The sequence below is a fragment of the Phallusia mammillata genome, chromosome 5 (assembly GCF_965637545.1).
Source record: "Phallusia mammillata chromosome 5, kaPhaMamm4.hap1.1, whole genome shotgun sequence".
NCBI classification, from domain to species: domain Eukaryota; kingdom Metazoa; phylum Chordata; class Ascidiacea; order Phlebobranchia; family Ascidiidae; genus Phallusia; species Phallusia mammillata.
In genome coordinates, this window is record NC_137256.1 from 18,453,870 (window position 1) to 18,478,572 (window position 24,703).

At 37.7% G+C, this 24,703-nt stretch overlaps 5 protein-coding genes across 5 annotated transcripts; 2 read left to right on the forward strand and 3 right to left on the reverse strand.

The window, feature by feature from the left end:
• The first annotated feature begins 423 nt into the window (after window positions 1-423).
• Window positions 424-16,990, forward strand: LOC145229184 (uncharacterized). The gene is made up of 28 exons (XM_080094481.1): window positions 424-597; window positions 991-1,124; window positions 1,629-1,806; window positions 2,241-2,488; window positions 2,893-3,072; window positions 3,292-3,396; window positions 4,195-4,378; window positions 4,792-4,936; window positions 5,521-5,616; window positions 5,787-5,938; window positions 6,420-6,520; window positions 6,870-7,035; window positions 7,462-7,632; window positions 8,174-8,299; window positions 8,689-8,805; window positions 9,135-9,350; window positions 9,708-9,874; window positions 10,217-10,609; window positions 10,969-11,451; window positions 12,025-12,295; window positions 12,637-12,858; window positions 13,339-13,559; window positions 14,139-14,308; window positions 14,781-15,041; window positions 15,164-15,290; window positions 15,552-15,695; window positions 16,154-16,352; window positions 16,462-16,990. Exons 1-28 carry the CDS (start codon window positions 537-539, stop codon window positions 16,620-16,622), a joined length of 5,199 nt encoding a protein of 1,732 aa, XP_079950607.1. The 5' UTR covers window positions 424-536; the 3' UTR covers window positions 16,623-16,990.
• A 61-nt stretch (window positions 16,991-17,051) lies between these two features.
• LOC145229193 (mediator of RNA polymerase II transcription subunit 20-like) lies at window positions 17,052-19,437 on the forward strand. Its single transcript, XM_080094491.1, has 4 exons — window positions 17,052-17,391; window positions 17,484-17,620; window positions 18,014-18,267; window positions 18,927-19,437. Exons 1-4 carry the CDS (start codon window positions 17,378-17,380, stop codon window positions 19,128-19,130), a joined length of 609 nt encoding a protein of 202 aa, XP_079950617.1. The 5' UTR covers window positions 17,052-17,377; the 3' UTR covers window positions 19,131-19,437.
• A 380-nt stretch (window positions 19,438-19,817) lies between these two features.
• On the reverse strand, window positions 19,818-21,552 carry LOC145229191 (peroxisomal trans-2-enoyl-CoA reductase-like). The gene is made up of 2 exons (XM_080094489.1): window positions 20,808-21,552; window positions 19,818-19,988 (listed from the first exon to the last, which is right to left on the reverse strand). Exons 1-2 carry the CDS (start codon window positions 21,544-21,546, stop codon window positions 19,894-19,896), a joined length of 834 nt encoding a protein of 277 aa, XP_079950615.1. The 5' UTR covers window positions 21,547-21,552; the 3' UTR covers window positions 19,818-19,893.
• A 12-nt stretch (window positions 21,553-21,564) lies between these two features.
• Window positions 21,565-22,977, reverse strand: LOC145229189 (peroxisomal trans-2-enoyl-CoA reductase-like). The gene is made up of 2 exons (XM_080094487.1): window positions 22,233-22,977; window positions 21,565-21,968 (listed from the first exon to the last, which is right to left on the reverse strand). The coding sequence occupies exons 1-2, from the start codon at window positions 22,969-22,971 to the stop codon at window positions 21,862-21,864; spliced, it is 846 nt and encodes a 281-aa protein (XP_079950613.1). The 5' UTR covers window positions 22,972-22,977; the 3' UTR covers window positions 21,565-21,861.
• Window positions 22,978-22,988: 11 nt separating this feature from the next.
• Window positions 22,989-24,542, reverse strand: LOC145229190 (peroxisomal trans-2-enoyl-CoA reductase-like). Its single transcript, XM_080094488.1, has 2 exons — window positions 23,741-24,542; window positions 22,989-23,482 (listed from the first exon to the last, which is right to left on the reverse strand). The coding sequence occupies exons 1-2, from the start codon at window positions 24,477-24,479 to the stop codon at window positions 23,382-23,384; spliced, it is 840 nt and encodes a 279-aa protein (XP_079950614.1). The 5' UTR covers window positions 24,480-24,542; the 3' UTR covers window positions 22,989-23,381.
• Between the last annotated feature and the right edge of the window lie 161 nt (window positions 24,543-24,703).

The window sequence follows — 24,703 nt, forward strand, 5'->3', positions numbered from 1 at the left end:
GTTTTGTTCCGGTTTGGGCAAACTATCCGGTCCGAACCGGTTTGCGGTTTTTAAACCGGTTCAAATTTTCATTCGTTTCAATTTAATTCTACCTATCATCTTCCTGGCCTTATCAAACCCCACACGATTTTTGACCGTGCACTGTTATTTTTTAAATCACAAAATATAAAACAGACTGCATTTTTTACTGGTTCAGTTCCGGTTCGGGTCCAACGCCAAACAAAATATAGGGTTCAACTCCGGTTTGGGTTTTTAGAAAATCGTAATTAGCGGTTCGGGTTCGGTTCGGGTTCGGTTCGGGTTTAATGAAATTAACCGCTCAAACCGGTTCGCGGGTTCGGGTTCAGTTCCGGTTCGACTCCCTGTCTGCATAACTATGTTTAAATGTTTGTTTTGTTGACATCTGCATTTGCATGTCTTTAAACAGTTTGTGTCGCTTCTTAGATAATTGATTCCTCCAGCTATAGCCGGTTACAGGAGTAGGGTTTGATTTCGCTTTATCGACGGGCAGTGCAATAACGGTCACCGGCCCCAGAATGAGGTTGGAACTTTATTGGTTTCTCGTTTTCTACGTGGGTTCTTGTTTGGGTCAAGCAGGTAAATTTTCTCGCGGATACATTTCGTAGAAAATCGGTGTGACTTTTAGTTTATAGTCTAGGGTAGGCCATAAGCATAATAATTACAGGCTAAATTGTTTTTGATAAATATATAGTGTATTTAAAAATACATTCCTATATGTAGACTATACAGTTTTATGTTAGCATTATTGGATAAGATATATCGTCAATGTTTGTGTACTTAGTTACATGTATGTGTAGATTTACAAGCACATTCGTGCAAAAATGTAAATCTAAATATAGGCCTATACTTGCACCATTCTGAGTTGAACCGAAAATTACAAAAACACCGCTATAAATAGCCAACTATCATGTACCTGCGCAACCACCACATAGATGCAGGTGTTTTAACCCATAATGGTATATTTCTCAGAAAACTGTACCTACAAACGTTTTAACCATTCTATGATTGACCCTAAATCGTCTCATCGACCTTTTGAGATCGGTAATGTTGCAACCAATTTTCTCCGAGCTCGGGATGTTTGTGACAAGAACGAAGACTGCCAGGTATACCTTTCACCATAAAAAGTAAATTTGTTTCCAATCTTTGTCACGAACCAACATGCATCTCATTATTTACGGCTGAATTGCTTTTTGTTGCACGAAATAGAATGAGAGAAAACTGTATTGGTTAATAAGTTAAGTAGTTTGGTAAAGGCATTTTGGGGGCTTTATTTACGTTAGTGTTGTTTTAGTCACTTAAACGCAATTTTGTGTAGCTTACAACCACTGATGTCACAACACGAATGTTTAATATAGTAGTGGGAATTTTATTGTGAAGAAAACCAAATGCCTAAAAACCAATTTCTGAGAAAAATAATTGTTAAAAAAACTTATACATACATAATATGCTACATATTTTGCCAATAATTGACATCTTCAGTTAATTACCGTCGGAAATATGTTTTTTAAACAATAGCTTGTTTATTTAAATCCTACTGCATCAAAATTATTCGTTACCAATAACCTAACATACCAATACACCAATACATCGAGTTGTTTTTGGTACAGGCGATTGTTACTGGAATCCATGAAGTAGCTTTGTTTGTCACAACGAGTGATGAAAACGGCTTAAAATACACAGATGACGAAGAGTGTGTAGTGTGGATGAAAATGTGCCCTGGTGATTTGGATTATTTGCTTCGGCAGGCACCTGATATTCCAGGATATTATGAACCAATATGGCCAGGTGAATTTCCTCTTGCTAAATCAATTAGGGTCATTTAATTAAAAATTTGTCGCCATTAGTAAAAAGTACGATGCATTTTAAACATGCGAATTTAGTAAAGAGGCGAATTTAGAAAGTAAATTAGTCAAAGCGCTAAAAGCATAAACGAGGATGTTATGTTTTAATATATTGTTGTTCGTTTTTCTCGTTTTAGGATTGCTTTTTATCAATTGTTTTCGTAATGAGCTTAAAATTCGTTGTAAAATAATATTTGTTGTTATTTTCTACACTGCGTTATTTATTGCCTCAGTCAAGGCGGCCAGTTCAACAAAAGTAAATGTTATTTTTTGTTACGCACCTATAACAACTGCAGCATAGTGAAATATAACGGCCCGTAACAATAAAATCCTAAAATCTTGTTATCAAAACTTTTAAGACTTCATCCTTTTTTACAGGAACACGAGAACCAGCAATGGATCACTTTATTGATCTCGGAATTGTATTGAAACAGCATGCAGATCTACTACTGAATGATCAACAGCTGGACGAGACACCGGAGCAGGTTCAAGCAACGACGTCATACGCAGGGTTTAACGTCACACTACGTCATATTCCCTTTCCTGGTGGTTTCAGGGTAGAAGATGTATTGGAAAGTTGGTGCACTTATGAAAAGTGTGCTGTGTCCCCGCGAACTTACTATCACGTGAGTAAAGGTTGTTTACTTTTAAATTTAAAAAACATCAATAAATAAAATTCATCAAATTTAACCTCAAGCAGCTACCACAAATCTTTATGGCGATTGTTCGAAGTGACTAGATAATTCAAATGCTTATAAAATTGGTTAATCCTGCAAACGTAGAGCATTCAATGCAAAGAAATATATCAAGCCAAACCATCATACGCCCAGAAGGTTTTTATGTTGCTAAATCCACTAAATTTAAACTAACAGCTATACTCAATCTAATGTCCGTTATTCAATTGTTTGAGAGACTAATTACAATTCTAATATGCCCACAAAGCGGTTTAATTAGCACATTTTAAGCATTTAAATGCAAAGAACTAAATCTAACCATAACTGCATAAACCTTTTGTTATGTTGCATTATAGCCTGTCACGGCAAATTTTTCGATTGTTGGCATCACCGACGTAAACGGCCAAGGTCACGTGCTATTGCTCGACGAATCACATTCGCCGTACAAACACGTGACGACTGATGTTGACGGCGAGGCGGCAATGGTGGCAGGAATACATGGGTTTCATGATGGAAGTTTTGCTGTCTTGCTGTATGTAAGTAGATGCCATTCTCGAGTGCTACAAATAACTATATATGTAAGCATACGTAGCTATAGGCTTAATGTTAAATTTAAAGTATAAATTATATCAATATTGTCTTGTCGTTTAGCGCTTTCATGCTGGGGTGGTATTGATACTAAGGTTGTAAAGTATTTCTAGTAAAAAGCTATGAAAAGGTCTTCTTTATTTATCATGTTGTTTTTTATGCTTTAGCTGGGCGAAAATCCACCCAGAGATACGAAGATGTACTTACAGTTCTATAGAAGCGACTTAAGTGTAAAGTGGTCGTCCCAACTCAAATCGGCCATAGCAGTCCCAGTAAGTATAAGTTTATGTTACTATTACTTTTTTGCATTGAATATAAATTGTGTTTACTGTAAAACTTTACGCTATCTGGTAAAAAAAAGTTTCAGCTCTATTGAGCTTTGCAAAAAAGAATTTTGGTTTGCAGCAAAGATGAGAAGGATACTTTATGCTTGGTTAAATACAATTTCGTGACCGCACAATTCATTCATTTAATACTGACACAAACATAGCAGTATGAATATTTTTATCGGTCCATCGTAAAAACCAACCTCTATTTATAGCGCGGTAACCTACCATCACATCTAGTTGTGAAAAGCATATCGGTCTGAAGAGTTTGCCTCTAACAAGAGAGTGGTAATTTTCCGTTCGTGTGTTTGAAGGGTTATTGATGGTTTTAACTTTTCTTGTAAACAGTGTAAAACGTTTTTGACACTATGCTGGCATCGTTAACGGTTAAGTGTTGTGTTTTCAAACACAAAAGTATTTTTGAACTTCGTCAGTGTTACCTTGCAAGTCAGGAAACAGTTCTCTTTCCGCATAGCAGACGGTATGCACATATTTTTTTCTTTCAACTAGGAGAAGAGAAAAAATCATGGTCGTGATATAGTACATGGAGATAAGATTAAGATGTTTAAGGACTTTCCATAACCTTTTCTTTTCCTGTTTATGACTTTGGTGAAAAATATCTTTGTGAACGTTCAGCACATATATATGGGCAGTATCGGCATTTCTGGCCAAAAAATACTTATTTAAAGGCTGCAGGCAAGTGACAAAGTAAAGCTAAATTAATGTGCTGGTTTACTTATACAGGATCGCACTGTTGGGGATTTTCGATTATCCTACGGAGCAGGATTTTTTGCCGCCTACTTCAGTGTGTTTGGAATTGACAACTTCGCAAACGCAACCAATGGCGAACAATTGTATTTTGTCAGCGATGACGGAAAGGTGAAAAGCACTTCATATCAAATTCCGGGACAGGAGTTTGTTACTTCAGGTACGAGTCACTGAAACCCTGCGCCAATTTTTCACAACAAATACAGATGGAATAACAAATTCAACAAAATGGTTTTTTAATGGGTTATTTAATTGTTAAACAGGTACTTGCAACCTGTTGAAAGTAGAAACCTATCTTGATGTGCAATTGGCATTTTGTATAGGTGGTCTTTAAAAAAGTCGTTTTGATAAACATATAAAAAATACCAAATATTTTTTTTAAAATAAATATATATTATTGGAACCGTACCGTGTTGCATTACAGTGCCCCAAAATTGCATGTACTCGACCCCATTATTGCAGTATGTTATTTTTTATTAAAATTAAGTTGGCCTGAAGTGCTGGTTTTGTAATGCTGTTGGTACAATTGTATGTTCCTAACCAAAGTTGTTCTGTTTTTTTGCTGTGTTTTAGGCGATGCATGGGGTTGTTCTCATGCCTTAGCGCAGTTAGTTGGTTACCATTCAATCGATAACCAGTTTCTGACGGTTTGTGCCGCGGATCTTTATCCGAAGGGAATTTCCATCGGAGACTCGGTCGCTGGAACTCTACTTTTCAAGTGAGCGAGCAAGTTGAAACCTCGTTAATTCATTATATGGCCACTTGCCCAATTTGACAAAGTTTGTAATACCCGATATTCAGTGGTGGAATTCAACTTTTTTGTCAGCCAGTTCTGTCACAAAAGTCATATTTTTCAGCTGGTTCTTTTACAAAAAAGTCCATCGACAGTAACCAGTAATGCTAGCCGGTTTGCTGGTCTCATAAAATTTCGTAAGACGGTTCTATAGAACCGGTGCAACCCGGCTGAATCACACCACTACCGATATTAGAGTTCCAAGTTGTCAGGACTTTTCAAAAAGGGTTCGGGCATTAAAATAAACAGGCCTACTTCAGGACAATTGTGTAGTAATTTTATATTGGGTAATTTTACTTCCGGGGCTAGTTCGAACCACATTTTTGGGTCCGCGGTCTCAATCATTTGGTCCTAAAAAAGCGCTCATGTCCATTCATGTAAATAATTCAAGTGTTTTAACCGTTAATCTGAATTGAGATCTGCTATAATACTTCAAAGCCTTTATGAGATATTGTCATATAAAACGTTTTTTTCGCTAAAAAACATGCTGTGTGTTTTTTAACTGACAGAGCTGACGGTAATGGACGTGGTTTCTCCACTGCACAGTTGGGTCAACTAGCAGAGGCGGATTTCGGATGGAAACTAATATTCAACGCTCAAGATGCGTAAGTAAAAAAATGGAAACATTTATTTTTACCACTAACAGTAGGCTAACAGGATTTCTAATCTAGCCTTTCGTTGATTATGGCTCACCTCAAGTCTAGCCGTTTGTATACCTCGACTTGAACGATATACTGTTTGTGAACGTAACAAATGTTTCTTTCGTTCTGTTTAGTGACTGCTGCCCGGGTCAAGGCGTCGGTTTCATGACAATTTACAACGAAAATGATCAAATCACCGGGAAACAAGCTTTTGATAGTGTTGTGTGGTTAACCAACAGCGACGGCAAAACTGAGAGGGATCCGGCTATGGCAAGGCTCTTTGAAGGTAGAATCAGTCGCTGCATAACGATCATCGATTTCAAGATGCCAAAATATTGACAGTTAAATTGTTTAGTTTTTTTGACAAATAAAAAAACCATACGCATTTTAACAACGATTTTAATGCGTGTCATATAGAGACTAGACCCGTTGCTCGGTATTATTAAGCGGTTTAAAGCTCTGAAAATTCCTATTAATCAACACAGCTTATGTAAGAGTAGTAAGAAAGGAAAGGTACATTTTACTGTGTTGTAAACCGTAATACCTGGACTGCACATGTGTTAGTATACATGTCTAAATCATTTTTGTGCAATGGCAAAAATGTTTAAGTTCAGCAAGCACCGCGATATATGTATCCACATAGTCTACATCAAATGTATTTCAAGTATCCAATTCCGTCCAAAAACGTGTTTCTGTTCTGAAACGACTTTACAATTACGTAACACAATCCACGTCTTAGTTATAATCCCTGTCATCTTGTGCTTTAGGCGACATCAACATTTTTGCAGAAGAGAAGTTTCTGGTTGGTTGGAAAACAAATGAAGAGTTCAGTTTGGGTGTAGTAAATTCCTTCGGCATGTTTTTAAAGGTAATTTAATCAATAACGTGCAATGTTTCAAAGACTATATGAAAACAAATACAGTTTGTCGTAGGCTATAAAGACATACTGCGTGTTAAAACTCTGTTTCGTAATTTAATTGGCAATTTTACATCGCTAGTATTGGATATTTTTGCATTACATTTCTAGTTTACTGAAAGCGTTTAATGTCTCAATATTAGTCGATTCTTATGAAAACCGTGAATTCAGTTACTTAAGTCCTTACTACTCTGCAAAACAAATTCACGTTTACCTTGTTAATTTTTAAGGAAATCGACACTATTTTACGGAAGAAATAACGCACAAAGTCAATCCGATAAATCTATTTTATCTTCTACAGAATCCAGTTTTTATGACGGGCCTTAGTATAGAGAAAGGCAACTTCATCTGCACAGACCATTGTGTTGGTTGGGGAAACCGCGACGATTCCTTCAAAACTCTTCTCAACGGAAAAGCAGCTTGGATCTCTACCGAAGCGTTGTCAAACACATTTACGTTATTTGAAGGTTTGTAAAATTTGCAATAACCTATACAGCAATACAATGCTTAATAATCGATACCTTATTTGATTGATATTAGACTATTTGGTCATTTGAAAAACTGTTTTATGAGGTGAAAAAAAGTATTAAAAACTGTGACGGTATGTACTATCTTGTGCATTTTTCAATCTTCATTTTCTTGTCGAGAAAACGACCACTTATATTACACTTTTTAGATAGATATATACTCAAAAAGTAAAGTCAAAAAGAAAAAAAGGTTTTAACTGTTAAAGGAAGGCCAAAATGGTGCTTTAAAATATGAATTCTCTTCTTTTTTTTCTTATTCGGATTTTTTTCAAATATTGGTCCCAACTATACACCTGCAGATACCAAGCAGTTACTGCACAATTGAGTGAAGAAACAAAACTATGTAATTTTATTACTTTTATCCAGTTGGTCTTGATGAATCTGCTATTGCTGGTTGGAGTTTATGGAGCGGTTGGTCTCAGTGCAGTCGCAGTTGCGGGACAGGCACCACCACTAGAGTGCGCTCGTGCGTTTCGGGAGACTGCAATAATGGCGGGAATTCCGAATCAGCACCATGCAACACTGATGTATGCACTGGTAAGTATGTCAAAAGAAATTGCAAGCGTACAAGCGTTTTGAAGTCAACACATGTTTGTAATTATATACTCTTTCCTTGTTTAATAATCGTGTTACCAATCTATTTCAATGGAAACCGTTGTGGACAATGTTGTTGCAGAGGCACGACTTTTTAGTCCAAGTCATTATGACAAAATATAATAAATCCGCTATTTGAAATGTTTGGTTTATCAGGGTCGCCAACTTGTAAGCTTACAAGAGTCAATTATTCAAGGATCGTAAAACTGTATTTTCGGAGATAGAGTTGTAAGCGTGTCTGGCCCGAACTCGGCTCGGACACGAAAGGACAAGCCTGAAACGCAAAGCCCGTATTATATGGCCGAAAGTTGGTGAAATTACGGGATAAATGTTGTCGAGTATCAAGTCAGGCCGGGATCAATCCCCTTTTTTCGAATTTAAGCCCCAATCCAGCTGGACTCACAACCCAGATCGGAGCTACCATTCCTCAAATTGTCTTTTTATAAATATCCAATTTATTTGCGAACCTTTGCATTAATTACAGTTCCCATCAAATGCACGTTTGAAATACATGAGGAAGAGTCAATGCAGGGAGATTTGTTTGTGAACGGGGAATTGCAATTTGCCTTCACACAAGAAGCCGGACAAGAACAATGCGCAATGTTCAGAGGTCAGTATACATGTTAGACCAATTACGATATAAATAAAAGCGGTATTGCAAAAAAACAATGAAATGGATTTAAGGATTTTGTTATTGTTTACTTTTTACATAACAAACGAGGTTGTAATGGTTATATTTATTTACTTAAATGTTGGCACTAAGGAAAAGGTGATAAATAAATACAAACATACTGATATTTGTAGTTCGTTTTAAGTTTTCTTTTAATGTGATTCGGTGTCTTTTGATGCGATGCAAAAACCTTTAAACAGATTTTTACCGTATCGTCAGTGGTCATCAACATACATTCTCAAAACAAATAGGGATGACAAGGTTTCACCAAAAGCCTAATATACCAGATTTATAATCACACTATTGAAACGCTGTACGTTTTTGTTTAGATTTGTGTGCTGGAATTACAAGGACCATTTCTGGCGGATTTTATTTCTATTTTCTTAAAACCAGCATGAATCGAACAACTGACGCCAGAAGCACATCGTACACAATGACGTGTAAAGGTAAATATTTGTTATTTGTCATACTGTTTACAGTACTTTCACTCAATTTAAACAAAGTGTAATGTTTGGTACAATTTCATTAACAAACGAAATTCAGGGAAACAAAAATCAAATCTTTTCGAGTATAGGATAATAATCAGTCCGGTTTTACGCATGAAGTGATGCTTTAAAATTACAAAACGAGTTTAAAAACAATAATTTCATTTAAATAATACAATTTCAATATCCCTGTCCATATAGTTGGGTATTTTTTACCACTTATACAGATACAGGAAGAGTCATTAAAACGTTAAAATATCTGCAATAGATTATTCACACGTTGTTTTTAGAGAATCCTGGTTGGGCACAATGGTCCACTTGGACTAGCTGCACAGTGACATGCGGTGGTGGCACGAAAAAACGAACCCGATTCTGCGACGGAGATGCGCCTGGGTCAGAAGTGTGCAAGGGTCCAGTCGAAGAAGTTGAAACTTGCCGGACTGGCCGCTGTCCAATCTGGTCACCGTGGAACCGGTGGTCAACGTGTTCGGAAACTTGCGACCGAGGTTAGTTTTTATGCAAGTACAAAAGGGTTTACAATCAGAATATAATTGATGACAATAGCATGAAAATGAGGTCCTGCCGTTCAGCGTTGTGTTGTCTGAATTTGGTTTATTAACTGTGGCAGAAGATACTTTTAAAGTGCTAGATTTTTTGCAAGAATGGAAGATCAAAAACAGTTGTCCAACGTTTTGACAATTATATACTTAAAAAAGTAGTCTGGTAGGTTCTCAGCTTAGGTATGATAACTGCGTAACTCTTTGAACAGTGATGTGAAGCAATTTTTGGAAACGTTTTTGTGTCACACATAGAACGCTTTCTGGCCAGCGTTGGAGCCTCACAAATACGATTGTATTTTGCAGGATCGCAGTCACGTGACCGTGTCTGCACAGGGGACTACCCGGATGCTTGCGGGACGCTGATTGGTCCAAACTCCGAAACCCGAACGTGTACATTAGGAAGATGTCCCGTGTGGCTGGAATGGAGCGATTGGAGCGAATGTTCTCTCACATGCGGGGATGGATTCCAGGTATTTCATTTCACTTTTATGTCCAATTGGAATTACTGAACGTAGGAAAAAGGTTTGGGTTATTCGCATATAGCTTTTTTGGTGCTCGCTTCTTCAAACTAAATGTAAGAAGGGTAAAATTTGATTATTATGTTGTGGTAGTCAAAAATGCAAAACAGTTTTGTTAAAACTGCTCTTCGGGGCCATTTACGTAATGCAATCTGCCGCTTAAATAATTTGGCTTAAAGTCTGGAGAGTTTCCAGACTGGCAGAAAAACCATTGAAACAACAGTGATAGTGTGTCCATAAAACAATCGTTAAAAATGTTAATATCACACAAATACCTTGTAAATCTACCTTCAGGAAAGAAGCCGAGAGTGCAGTGGGGATTTTCCTTGTCCAGTAACTGAAGATGGCCTTGGAGCCGACCAAAACCGAGTCTGCAATCTTGGTGTTTGTCCCTACTGGTCCCCATGGAGCCAATGGTCGATCTGTGGGGCCTCCTGTGGCGACTCAGAACGTTTTCGAGTTCGCGACTGTTTGGGGGATTTTCCGGCCGAAGTGGGTTGTCCTTTGGTGGGTGAAATTGAACAGAAGGAACCATGCAACTTGGGGCAATGTCCATATTGGGGCTTGTGGACCGCATGGGGCAGTTGTACCCGAACTTGTGGCGAAGGAACACGAAGAAGATCACGTGACTGTTTGGGCGATTTCTCGATTGAGTTTTGCCCGCCTGGTGACGCGAGTGAGCAAGAGGTAGGTTTTGTTTAAAATTTAGTTTCAAACGTTGGAGCGACTAGTTTTCGTCATCGCCGGTCAGAAAAAAACATTTGCGCAAAACTGATACTTTGTGCTTTATTAGGAGATTTCTCAAGACTTACGCAGTAATTCTCAATTGAAACAGTTTTTCAGCAGAAAAAATGTCCGAAAACGTTTATAAAAACCTATTTGAAAAGAAGCTCAACATTAGGTTTCACAATAAAGTACATTTTATGTGCATTTTCGGCCTGGATTTCAGGATGTAAATCTACCTCTGACACAACTCATAGCTTTGAACGATTCTAGTTCTTTTTAAAGTCAAGAGTCAAGACTAACTGCAACTGCGTATTTCATAGGGCTGCACTTTAGGCGAATGTGCCAAGTGGGATGACTGGGTCGCTTGGAGTCAGTGCAGCAAATCATGCGGTCGTGGAGAACAAACTCGCTCCCGTGGGTGTGTCGGGGATTTCCCGTGCCCCGATGACGAACCCGCAACTGCGTCAGTGCCCTGCAATCTGGGTGAATGTCCCAGCTGGGGTTCTTGGGGCCCGTGGGGTGGCTGTTCGGTCACGTGCGGTAACGACGGGCTTCGTGAAAGGAACAGGGAGTGTTTAGGGGATTTTCCATGGTTATGTGACGATGCTGGGTATGTTGAAGACTCGTCATGTGTGGATGTGACCCCTTGCCCCAGGTGGTCAGGTTGGTCCCAGTGGGGTCAGTGCTCAGAGTCATGTGACCAGGGGGTGACAACAAGGACTCGAAGATGTGGGGCTGGTAACGTTGAGATTTGTGATATCGGAGCCGAAGATCCTAACCCAGCGAACGGAAGGAATGTCGTGGTATGTTTGGTTTCTACAGTGCGCTGTATTTCAAATTTCCTGTCATGAACACTCAGACTCCTTGTAGCTTGGGTTTTTAACGTTTTTCCTTCGTTTACGACAAAATCATGTTACAAAATGCACATAGGAGTATAGCAGCCTACCACATTATACAATCTAGTAAAACATGACGTCACAACACAAAGGCAACTGCAAACGAAATATTGCAATGGTCTTAAAATATCGCCAATATATTAGCAAAATGTAAGTGCGTTGTAGCAAATTGTTGCATAAAGGGTACATTGGGACCAAAATGATGTGCGTATGGCGTTTCAGAACATTTAATTACTACAGTATTTATCCACATTACATTCAAGTTAATATGCAAAAGACTAGGTTAAAAAATGCTCTTAGCAATGGAAAGGCTTCGAATCAGCGTATTTTACATTTTAAAAACACTTGGAACAAAACTATGTCATAAAAATGAAGCATTGTGCCTAAGCCTACAAAATTTCGTCTTTTTTAAATAATCGAACAAATATTTGAAACTTTAAAAAGACAAAATATTTGACCATACTAATTTTCATCTTTCAGATACGACGCAGCATCCTGGGCTTCTATGAAGGCACCGAAAGTCAGAACTGCTCCCTTGGTCAGTGTTCCTATTGGCTGGATTGGGGGGCGTGGTCGTCGTGTTCAGCCACTTGTGACGAGGGAAAGCGTACAAGAGTTAGGGAGTGTTTCGGAGATTTCCCAAACATGTGCCTGGCTCTTGGTTCCGGGTCGGAAACTGAAAAATGCACTAGAGGGCGTTGTGGGTCGTGGAATTCGTGGTCACAGTGGGGTACATGTAGCGCCTCTTGCGGTAAGTTTAGAGTTTAAACTCCAAAAAAAGTTTTTATGCATGCATGCAATACATGTTCGAAAAATCATTGGCTTTGGAAATTGGCAATACAAAATCTTGCTTAATTAATTCACCTCACACTTGCAAATGATGTTGAATAGTGAAGGCCCAGTTCTACCGCCTTAAGAGTTCTTGCGCTGGAGTGAATTATATCTAAATTAAAATTCGTAACAATTTTCTTAGTGTTCATGGTATGTTTTAAACAGGCCACTTCAAAAGCTCTGAAAATGTCCATAATTGTGGCTAAACAAACTAAGACCATAACCTTTGAAGTAAAACAAAAAAACAACATCTACTTTCAGGAATCGGAAACTGGACAAGGTCACGTGATTGCCTTGGTGACTTTGCGGACACTTGTGTTGGTGACGCAGTAGAAACGATCGCCTGTGACGTGAGCGACTGTATTGCCGAGTGCACCCCCAATCCGTGTCAAAACGGAGGAGCATGCCGACGAAATTTTTACCTCACCAGGTTGTACCACTGCGTGTGTAGACCTGGATGGATGGGAAAACATTGCGAATATGGTAAGTGTGATTGTTACAAGGTTTTTTTGCGGAGTTTACAATGATGTAGCCTAACGCCCGTTTTTTTAAAAAATATATAAAAGGATTAAAACTGAGATTCAAAACTTATTTGATCACAAAGAATGATGTTCAAAAGTCGCGAAATCAGCCTTTAGCTGAGCCTCTCTAACGTATTTTGGGACTTAAAGCGTGAATAGTTGGGTACGTTTGAGAAAACACATTGACATATTTCTGAGCGTTTTATGCATGACCGCATCGACTGAATTCGTTTTTTATTTGCTTAAAATAGTTTTTCTTAAAAATATCTTAAAGTGCACCTACAAAATAACTCAAATTTTTCATTTTAATATTTTTAATATTGTGGTTTAGGATCATATTATATAAAATGACTTTTTCGTTATCTTTGGGTGCACTTTACTAACTTCGCAGCAATGTACGCTTTGACGTCTAGTTTGACTTAAAAAATAACTTTTTCTGTAGCTGGACCTGACCTTATATGTGGCTCGGAAAGTATCATCGTCGGTTTTGATCGCCGCGTGGTGTCAGACGAGGGCCTTATTAGCACAGATCCGAATTACGTCAGCTTGGCGTCACGTGAATCACCTGATTGTGTGTCGTACATTGATTACTTCAACACAACCGATTGGTACCTGGTCATCGTTCCTTCCCCCATCGATGCATCTTGTGGATCGACGATGGAGGTAAGTCGATGTGTATGTTTTATATTTTACACTTGATCAGCCGACTACCTTGATCATTTTTCTTTACTTTATTCTTCGTCCAGAATCAATTGTTGTTCAACTTTTGTTGTCTTAAACAATTTTTTTTGTGGGCGTTCATATTCATTTTACTTTAAACTTTCTTGTTTTTTGTTCAACTCGTGTTTCGTTTTATACGTTCGTTTTCTTCTTGCTCTTCTGTCTCTTCATATGGTATTTTATCGCTCTAACCGTGGGTTTAACAACGTAAGGTTGGCACGCGAGATGACATCTGATGCCACGCTATAAACGATTTGCGAATTTAAAGAATTTTGCTACTTGATTATGTTTGTTATTATGTAGTAGTCTTAAAAACGAGTCTACATGCACTAATCTGCCTACTTTCTGATTGCTAATAAAATTATATGACACAAACCACTATTACGCACAATAAAATGTTGGCACACCAAGTCTTTGACACACGACGTTCAAACGCTTTTCGACACCTCCTCTGCACTTTACTTTGCTTGAAAGAAGCTTCTGTACTCGTACTTGTCTAAAACTTTACAAAAAACTGTTTAGGTTACACCGAATGAGTACAGAATCAGGAATCAAGTAATATGGCAAGCTGATGATAAAAGAATTCGTTCGACCGTCATTTTAGTTGACTTCACTTGCGTCTATCAGCGTGACGTCATTGCTTCTTCCTCAGCAGCAGCGGACGGTCCTCTTTCCATAGAATCATACAAACGGTAAATTGCTCAACATGATTAAGTAATAGTAATTGCAAAGGCCAAATTTCTAAATAGATCTGTAAGGAAGAAGATATTTTCGGCATATAAAGTCACTTTTTCCAAAATCAGTTGCAAGTGTTTTTTGTATGAACTAGCTGAGTATAATTTTAAAGCAGATTATTTTGTAGCGCGTTAAAGTTTTCGACCGCTTTAAGTTTAACTCAAAAGTTTTCAAACAAGGCAAATTGTTTTTGCGGCAAATATAAGTGTCTGCCAAAAGTTGCTGAAACCACAAAGATTATTCACAATGAGACAATCCTGTTCACCAGGTATCCAACGCTCTCCAATTGGCCATTTAATTTCCCAGTGCCCACTTTATTATTGCAATCGACCACATTGGGCGCTGGGGCCAACTATAAGGATTCGTGCTCGGGAGCTACTATAGGTTCGAACCCGTTGAAAATTGCCGTAACGGACAATCTGTTTTCAGCGAAATTGAACTGGTCACTGCAAGCGGAATTTTTGACGTCGACATTTCTCTGTTCCGCGACTCCACCTACCAGCGGCCCCTCCTCCCCACTCAGGGATCATCGCTGGTCAGTCTCTCCGAAGGAGAGGTCGTCTTCGTTTCGGTGGACCTTCGATCACGTGACCTCCTTCCTTCCGATGACGCAGTGCTGGTAATGGACAATTGCTTCGTGACGTCATCGCAGAGTACGAGAGAACCCCTGACGTACCTGTTTCGCGAAAAGTAGGTAACAATAGGCTAATTGCTTTTGGTATTCTCCAAAATTATATGGGGGGATTAATATTTCACGCAGTGTGCCTTAATCTTAAGTGTACGGATCTTTAACATGACAAAATTATTTTCAGGTGTCCAGTTAGTCCATTTGTCACTGTTCTATCTAATGGACAATCCAGATCAGGAAGATTTTCTGTTCGAATTTTCGGTTGGACTGGACGCGATGTTGTGGCTGAAAACGTGTTCATTCATTGCACCGTAAATAGAAAGATATAATAGCTTTGCGGGGGTTTGATTTGCGATGTAGCTTATGTTTGCAGTGTTATATTCTAATGAAACTTTGCGTAAAGTCCTGCTAGTAACATAAGTTGGAATAGAGTCACTATAAACAAAACATTTTGCTCCAACGATTTAAAAATTCTCTTCTTGTCATTGGACAATAATCCCAACCGTTTAATACAAATACAGACATCCTATAAACAGCACACGTTTTTACAAACCTATTCCATTTATCCACAGGTAAGTGTTTGTGATGGCGAAACTGATGCATGTATACCCCAATGTTCATCGAGACGAGGCAAACGTAGTCTGACGGCAAGCACTCACACCAACCATCAAGCTACACTTCGGAGTGAAGCAAGCGCTGCTTTCCATAAACTACGGGTAAGCTGTGTTAAAGTCGTTTTCAGCATTTTTTGTCGAAAAGGGAACCTATAGGATTTGTCGAAAAGGGAACCTAATGCACATACAACGTTCACAGTTTTGGCCAGTGTTTACACAAATGAGAACGATTATGTTACTATCTCAAGATTGTTTTTAAATCTTGCATCGGTTAGCCAAGCAAAAATTCTCAATGTTGGTGCCCAACTAAGACATTCCGGTTCGAAACGATTCGCATGTTTCTCGTTACATTATCCGAAGCACACAGGATAATTGACGTTTTAGTTAAAATCTCCTATTGCATTTGGTTCATTGTGCCTAAGTCTTCAACGTTGAATAACTTAATTAAGACCGGCTCTTACCGGCTCTATAGCGTTTAAAAAGTATAGCCACAGCTTTTCCTAATATCGATGAATTTTTTGGTTACTGTAACCTAATATGCCTAATACTTTATCTGTTAGACTGCTGAAAAACGAAGTAACTCACCAACTCGACAAGCTGTTGAACAAAGTGGTAAACCCTTCATGGCGGTAGTGGATACCGTTCCTCCATTGGAAGATGGCAATGCAGCTGTTAATCTATCTACTGACATTTCTCGGTTGAAATTTGACCCCGACAAAATGGTATCGGCAGGTCCATTGGAAATATTCTTAATGACTGGTGAGTCGAGTTACATTAACTTTATTATTCTTTGTAGCCTACTATTAGCATAAGTTTGCAAATTTTACAAAAACATCTGAATAGTTTTTATTTGAACTTTTCTTTGTAGGATCCGGTTCACGGCATTCAAGATCAATCGCTGCAGATTATTCAATCACTAACGTTGTTCCAACATCTCCTCTACTGGCTATTGTTGTTTGCTTATTATCTTTATGTTTCCTTATATCCGTATTTCTGGCGTTCTCGATATTTTTTAATCGCAAGCGTTGAATCAGTGTGCAGAATCGTAAATTTTTAAACCATTTTATTGGTTTTTTAAACCAATCGCTTTATTATATGTGCTAAAGCTTGGATAATGGATCCAAGGAGTTGTACTATGTTAAGCATAAAAATTCCTTCTAAGGCGTAAATGTCAAAATGGAATCAAATCACCATCACTACCTGCTCTAGCCTGCGCCTTTCTGTTGAATTTCGAACAGAATATTTAAAATTGAAATCAGAAGTGCTCTATAATTTATACAGTTTGTACTTCTGCTTTATTTGCTTTGACTTTTATCGCTTTTCGAACATTCCAAACGTTACAATTGTGCCTTTGGAAGTACTGTAATCGACGTCGATCATAAACTACTGTTAACCAACTTAAGCAGCACCTTTTTTTAGTTACGGTAGGAATAATTTGATACAATTGCAGATAAAAATCATTTAATTAGTGCTCACCAAACTTGCTTTAAACCACAAACAAGAGTTTAGGTAGAGTAATAGGTATTAAAACTAACTCACAGCGCAGGCATCGTAAATAATATTGCACGAAAATTAAGATGTCTATGACATGTTGTGATTAAGGGAAACCACCAATAGCGCGCAATAAATCAAGTCAAGCGTGACCTTGTTGAATTTTGAGTGAATCGCTGAAATTAAAATTATCGTGGAGGCTTTTTAATTGGATAAAGATAGTAGATTTACTAGATTATGTGAAAACATCGGATAGAAGAATAACTGTAATAGGTAAAGAACATTGCTACAGAATGGGCGTAACATAGTAAGTGCCATTTTGTATTTTAATTCATATCTTCTGCTAATTTTCGGCATGCATGCCCATGCATGAGTTGGTTAACTTTGTTCGGTTTACAGCATTTGTCAATGGAAACAGCCAGAAGGACAAAACATCCAACAGTCTATTGAGCAGATAAGTAGTTGTGTGGAAAAGCTGGGAGCTAAGAAAGCCGGCTTGTTCCAAGTGGAATGTGAATCGTTCAATGCCCCGAATGGTAATTTCTGCAGTTCGTTTTTTGGATATACACTGTTAATACTACAAAAAGTATAAAATACTTTATGGAGTGGTATATTATTAAACTGTGAAAAATTTGGACACTTGCCATACTTAAACACTATGCTTAACACAACCATTTGCAGTTGCTTTCATCATTTTCGAGTTTTGACCTAACTTCAAACAAAAAGTATGCTTGCTGGTTTAGATAGTTTGCTGACACTGTATTAGCACCAACAAAGTGAATTCTTATAAGCCAAGGTGCAGCCTTTTCTTGTTGCAGGATAAAAGGGGCTGTTATGAGCCTTGTTGGCATAATGTTAGGCATAGTTGTAATCAGTGGTAGCACAAGACAAAAGCTTTAAATACACACTAAAACTGTTTTATTTCCCAGCTCCCAATGCAAAAACCCTACATCTTATCTATGACTCTGAGTTCCCTGCTTCTCGATTTGCTTTATTTGAGGAGAGTTCATTTTTGGTCACTGATGTTATGCTGTCAGCTTTTCTTTCAAAGCTTAGAGCTGTCTGGCAGCCAAAGAAAGGGGGTAAAATAGACTGCAAGGGGCAAAGATATGAACTGGGAGATTTTTTGATTAAACTCGGAGTGGTTTCTGTGGGAGCAAGTGCCAAAGGAATTTCTGTGGAGGTAAAGTACAAATAAGAATTTATACTATTTGTAAAATGTTGCTTTTAAAATTTGGCTTCTAAAATATTTTAGCAGCGTTGGATTAGGTTGATATTTACCAAAATATCATGTAGAGATAAAAAAATGAAAAGTTTAACCTTAACATATAGTTTTGATCTTTGATGTAAGAATCATTGAACACTTGATCCTCACAATTAGTCACTTGTATACTTCAACAAAACATAAAAAATATGTTTGTTTATATGTGTAAAACCATACTACCATAGATAAGTTTATGTGATTTTTTCATAATATTTTTTATCAGAAAATTTAGCAATCTTGTTTTAATTTCTTTTTGGTCATTGCTGTATTTTCAATCACAATGCTTCATGTAGATTTATTATTTATTTGACAACTTTTGCTAATCTGCATTTAAAACAAAAGTAAATTACTCCCTCACTTTTTTCTTCTACTTTGAAACATATATGCAAAAATTCGCCATACACAAATATATAGAGTCAGCAGCTAAAAATAGTCACTTGCGGCCACCACTCCCACCTTTTGTTTCAATGCTTAGTACATATGTTTGTGCATCCTGTCATTATCCGTTTGTTTTTTACACTGCAACAAATAAATTAATTTTATATTCATGAGAACACCTACCATTATTTTTAATTTAGTTAGAATACGCCCCATGTGTTTATGCTCGAGACTGCTGGGGGATGATGTCTGAAATGCTGCAATCAATTATTGGGGAACAGGCACCACCCAGCTTGCCTTCGAATTTGCAACCTAAAGGCACAGAACGCTTTTCACCGGAACTGACAATGCAGCAGTACGTAGAAATGTTCAACAACATTCGAAAAACTGTGGTTGCAAGATGATACTACACATCAGTTCAGTTGCTTGTTTCTTTGTTTTATCCTTTATTACAATGCTGCAAGGGGTCTTACTAAAAAGATGTGGCACTATTTCATGATTTTTATGCATCATTACTTTTACTAGTACATTTTCCTTGGATAAACACTGGTTTCAACCTTAAAGCATTCACTTCAAACTTTAGCAACTACTTGTATTTTCTGTCATCACCTACTTCAGTGGTTCTCAAACTTTTTTTGTTGCAACGCCTTTTCTGAAAGTTTTCTGGACTTTGGACGCACCAGCAAATAAAAGTTAATGAGAAATTTAAAACCAAGTTTACTGCCTGCCAAGCGTCGCCCCAGACATGCACCGATCACGCTCTTGCTGCACGGGCTGTTTGGTCTCGACATACATTATCGGGCAGTCGTATTTTTTGACAACCGCACTGAAAGTGTTTCATTTTTATAAGATAAACTGAGTTCAACCACAAAACAGAACTATTCTGGGACGCCCTTGGAAAATTGAAACGACAAACCAGGGCGTCATGGCGCACAGTTTTAGAACTACTGACCTAATATGGGATTTTGAAGACCTCAAGATAAAACTTTTTTGGACAACTACATATTGCTAAGCTAAACATATTTTAGAGCCAGCTGAAATTAAATGCTTTTGCATTGATATTAACTTGGCTAAACCATCAAGAGCCTGAATCTGATTGCAATATTTTATTGGTTATCATGAGACCAAACTCATACATTTGACACAAATACATAATACATTATTCTATCAATTCCATTTCCATGCAGGTAGTTTGTTGTGTTGAGGAATCTTTTTAAAGCAGTTATATAAACCTTCAGCTCCATCCATTCGTACAGTTTCACCTATAAGTATAGAATGTGTAAGTAGTGAAAGATACAAATCAAGTAAGTCAAGAGCAGTGGTTCTCAAACTCGGCTTTCTGGGCCGCATGCGGCTCCCAACTACTTATTTTGCGGCTCGCACCAGACCTCAGAAAACCACCAAACATTGCTATTTTAGCTTTCAAGGTAATAATCTTAAGTGATTTTCTCAAGGTTTCGTTTTTTTGCGGCTCTCTACACACTTAAAAAAATACCATTTGGCCCCGACAATAAAAAAGTTTGAGAACCACTGGACAAAAGGGCTCAGCCAAGTAACAAAGTTGATCTGATACATGACAGACACAATACACAGGATTCAGCTAATCACCAACTTGGGTTTTATAGCATGCTGCACTTCTAACAGTAGCCTATGTGAATTTTAGTGAAGAAAATGGGTCAAGTAATTGCGAGAGGCAGCTTAGCAAACTAGATTGGTAATTAACTACAACTGTATTTAGAAATGCGATGTCGTTGCTTTCTATTGTATTTATACCTTTGTAGATAAGATAAGCTTTGTCCAAATTTTGTATTTGGTCAGGCCAATTACTTGCCCTTAAGCAACTGATATACAACATAGTTGCACAATTCAAGGTTTAAACGAGAAAAAGAAACAAGCCAATATATTTGTATAGAACCAGTGACAAAACTTTCCAAACCAGAACTAATGATGTCATTAGGGAAATTCCTTTAAACTCTTGGACCCACTTTTTTAAATTTCTGAATATGATGTTTCAACAGCAACTTGTGTCATTCTCGAATGAAATGAATGTAAAAAACAAGCAGCAAGTAAAAGTAGCGTACCTGTCATAAATGCAGCAGCAGGAGATAGCATAAAACAGACAATGGCTGATATTTCCTCTGGAGTTCCCAATCTCCAGGTTGGCTGCATTTTTCGTGCTTCCTTAAAAACGTCTTGTGTGTAATTTGCAGCTGCAGTTTCTGAATAAATTGTTCCTGGGGCAACAGCATTAATCTGTATTCCTTTTTCTGCCCATTCAATTGCCAAAGTCCTGGTCAAATTGTCGACTCCAGACCTTGCAGCGGCAGTGTGACACATAAAAGGAAACCCACGAAATATGTTGGCAATGATATTAACAATGGTCCCGCCATTATTACCCATCCATTCATGGTATGCATGCTGACAGCATAAAAATGTACCAGTTAAGTTTGTTTCTATTACAGCATTCCAGCCTTTGGCAGATATATTCTCAGCGGGGCTCATAAATTGCCCTCCACCATTGTTCACCAAAAAATCAACTTTCCCATGTTTTTTCACCACTGAGTGCATTAAGTTCTGGACTTGTTCCTCCTTGCGAATATTGCAGGGGATGCTAGATATATTTCCCACGACTTTTGGATTTTTGTTCATTTTTTCAGTGGCTGTGTTTAACTTTTCTTCATTTCTTGATGCAATGACTACATCACACCCCAAATATCCAAGCTCTTGGGTTATAGCTGCACCAATTCCTGTTGCACCACCAGTTACTATAGCAACCTTTCCAGCAAACAAGTTTGGCTTAAAAATACTGTTAATATTCATCCCCGGTTGTATCTCAGATCTATGAGGAAATAAAAAATAACTTTAAATGATTAGGCAGGAAAAAATGCTATATATGACAGTGGTAAACTAGAACATTCCACAAATAACAATAAATTATCATAATAAAAAACATGCAGATAATCTTTGTTTGATAAAACAAGACAATAAAAATTGTAATTTACATTTTCACTTCGTGAAAGTTCAGTAAAAATAGTTTTGCATTGATGGACACCAACAAGGCTTACAATTAAAAGGTTGCTGATGTGTATTGAAAAAAAATGCGTAACCTATTGCATTGTACATAAAAAAATAGCTTTAAAGTTTGGATTTGTCCCATTTCCATGCTGGCAGCTGGTTGTGCATTGGTATTTGTAACAAGCATTTGTACAAACTTTCTGCTCCATCAACTTTAACTGTCTCCCCTGAAAATGAATTATTGAACATTAAAAACTACAGTCCTCTGATCCGGGACATTAAACAAAGGAATATAATAATCAGAAACATTGCACTATGTTTGTGCTAAAGTGATTGCTCTGTATAGTTTATGTGGTAAATGGCTTAAAACACTAAACAATTATCATTTGCTGGTAAACCCGAAATTAAAATCACATTATCCGCATGCGTATTTTGATTAAGTATGGCATGCTTCTTTATGTTTTAGTCCGAAATGGTAAAATCTGTTTTACCTGTCAAAAAGGCTGCAGCTGGTGAAAGCAAAAAACAAACAATTCCTGAGATTTCTTCAGGACCTCCCAATCTTCCTGTTGGTTGCAATTTTATTGCTTCACTAAAGATATCTCTTGGATAATTGGCGGCAGCAGTTTCAGAATAAATAGTTCCTGGGGCAACAGAATTGATTCTAATCCCTTTATCAGCCCATTCAAGAGCTAGAGTTTTGGTCAGATTGTCAACCGCAGACCTTGCAGCACCAGTGTGACAAAACACAGGAAAACCTCTCCACATATTAGCAATGATGTTCACTATGGTACCACCATTCTCACCCATCCAGGACTGGAAAGCATGCTGACAGCAAAGAAATGTTCCTGTCAGGTTAGTGTCTATAACTGCATTCCATCCCTTTTTGGAAATTTCTTCAGCTGGACAGAAAAACTGTCCACCGCTATTGTTAACAAGAAAATCAATTTTTCCAAACTGTTTAACCACTGTATGCATAAGATTTTTGACTTGGTCTTCTTTCCTTACGTTGCATGGAATATAGGATACCTTTCCTGTAAGTTTAGGATTTGAATTGAATTTTTCTGCAGCATGTCTTAGTTTTTCCTCACTTCTTGATGCAATTACTACATCACAGCCCAAATGAGCCAGTTCTTGAGTAATAGTAGCACCAATGCCAGTTCCACCACCTGTTACTATAGCAACCTTGCCAGCAAAGAGATTGAGTTTAAAAACACTGCAAACATTCATAGCTGGACACTACAAAGCTTTGAGATAAATTAAATAATTTAGTGCATAAAAATATGAAACAATTATACAAACTGACTTTCGTTACATGTATATTGGGCTAATTGCATTTAGTATTATAAAACAACTTGTATTAGCATAATAATTCTCTAAATGGGCACCAGTGCCCACTTTATGGGATGGTTAAAGGTACTTAGGCAGTTAGAATGAAACATACCAAAGAAGCCTTTTCTGTTATCATATAGTATTTATCTGAACATAACAAATTATTTGTACCACGTCACCACAATTACTCATTAAAACACTAAAAAGAAAAGTTAACTACTGTATCAGCAAACAATAGCCAAAATAAAATTGCCTCAAAAATTACATCTTTGCATAGAACAACAGATTTTAATTGCCAATCACAATTTTTATAATTTGCTCCATTTCCAAGCTGGTAGTTTGTTGTGTTTTGGAATAGAAAGAAGACTGTTGTATAGACTTTGTGCCCCATCAACCTTTACAGTTTCGCCTGCAAAGATTAATTTTGTATATTAAATGTATAAGCATATGGAACTTAAAATGTGTTAGATCTTTAATGGGGATGCTTTGAAGGGGCAAGGTTGGCAAAGATGTAGTTTGAATATTTTGTCATACCTTCTAAGCAACATCAAATAACTTTTTATTTCAGATTTAATGATAAGATTTATTAAAATATCTGCATAAGCACTGCTTATTTGAAATTTGGGGATGAAACTTTAGGGGTGGGAACAAGTGCTTGCAAAAATACCTGTCATAAAAGCAGCAGCAGGGGAAAGAATGAAACAGACAAGTGCTGCTACCTCTTCAGGAGTTCCTAATCTCCCCGTTGGCTGGACTTCCCTGGATGCACTAAAAACATCTGTTGGATAATTAGCTGCTGCTGTTTCTGAGTAAATAGTCCCTGGTGCTACTGAGTTAATTCGAATCCCTTTGTCAGCCCATTCAAGAGCCAAAGTTTTGGTCAAATTATCGACAGCCGAACGTGCTGCTCCACTATGGGACATGAACACAAAGCCTCGCCACATGTCCACGACAATATTGATGATGACTCCACCATTTGCACCCATCCATTCTCTGAAAGCATGCTGGCAGCAAAGAAATGTGCCTGTAAGGTTGGTGTCAATCACAGCGCTCCAGCCTTTCATAGAAATATTCTCTGCTGGGCATTGAAACTGCCCTCCACCATTGTTAACCAAAAAGTCAATCTTGCCAAATTCCTTTACAACTGATTGCATAAGGTTTTTAACTTGCTCTTCCTGTCTTATATTGCAGGCAATTGCTGTGATCCTTCCCTTGATATTTGGGTTTGCATTCATTTGGTCTGCTGCCTCTTTTAGCCTTTGTTCTTTTCTTGATGCAATAACAACATCACAACCCAAATGAGCTAATTCTTGAGTGATTGCTGCACCAATTCCAGTTCCTCCCCCTGTAACAATAGCTACTTTCCCAGTAAAAAGATCAGGTTTAAACACACTGGTAATATTCATGACTAATGTACAAGCAATAGTTGCTGTGAAAATAAACAAGGTTTTTAAGAGCCTAGTGGAAATATGAAGCACACTTTACCAGCATTTGCAACATGAGTATTACCAAATGACTGCATATCTAATATGCCAGAAACATTTAAGGCAAATATTTGCACAAAACAAATGTTTACAAAAAAGTCCAAAGGTTAATTGTTGTAAGTAAAAGCAACATCAAGTAAAACTGT

What these genes read in the sequence shown, in the direction of transcription:
- LOC145229184 (XM_080094481.1), top strand. Translation starts at nt 537, where the DNA reads ATGAGGTTGGAACTTTATTGGTTTCTCGTTTTCTACGTGGGTTCTTGT. An exon ending in CACATTTACGTTATTTGAAG is followed by an intron (nt 7,036 to 7,461) that starts GTTTGTAAAATT and finishes ACTTTTATCCAG; the next exon opens with TTGGTCTTGATGAATCTGCT. An exon ending in TTCGGAAACTTGCGACCGAG is followed by an intron (nt 9,351 to 9,707) that starts GTTAGTTTTTAT and finishes TGTATTTTGCAG; the next exon opens with GATCGCAGTCACGTGACCGT.
- LOC145229190 (XM_080094488.1), bottom strand. Translation starts at nt 24,479, where the DNA reads ATGAATATTACCAGTGTGTTTAAACCTGATCTTTTTACTGGGAAAGTA. An exon ending in TGCTGCTGCTTTTATGACAG is followed by an intron (nt 23,483 to 23,740) that starts GTATTTTTGCAA and finishes TAATCTTTGCAG; the next exon opens with GCGAAACTGTAAAGGTTGAT.
- LOC145229191 (XM_080094489.1), bottom strand. Translation starts at nt 21,546, where the DNA reads ATGAATATTAACAGTATTTTTAAGCCAAACTTGTTTGCTGGAAAGGTT. An exon ending in TGCTGCTGCATTTATGACAG is followed by an intron (nt 19,989 to 20,807) that starts GTACGCTACTTT and finishes CTATACTTATAG; the next exon opens with GTGAAACTGTACGAATGGAT.
- LOC145229189 (XM_080094487.1), bottom strand. Translation starts at nt 22,971, where the DNA reads ATGAATGTTTGCAGTGTTTTTAAACTCAATCTCTTTGCTGGCAAGGTT. An exon ending in AGCTGCAGCCTTTTTGACAG is followed by an intron (nt 21,969 to 22,232) that starts GTAAAACAGATT and finishes ATTCATTTTCAG; the next exon opens with GGGAGACAGTTAAAGTTGAT.
- LOC145229193 (XM_080094491.1), top strand. An exon ending in ATCGTTCAATGCCCCGAATG is followed by an intron (nt 17,621 to 18,013) that starts GTAATTTCTGCA and finishes TTTATTTCCCAG; the next exon opens with CTCCCAATGCAAAAACCCTA. An exon ending in CCAAAGGAATTTCTGTGGAG is followed by an intron (nt 18,268 to 18,926) that starts GTAAAGTACAAA and finishes TTTTTAATTTAG; the next exon opens with TTAGAATACGCCCCATGTGT.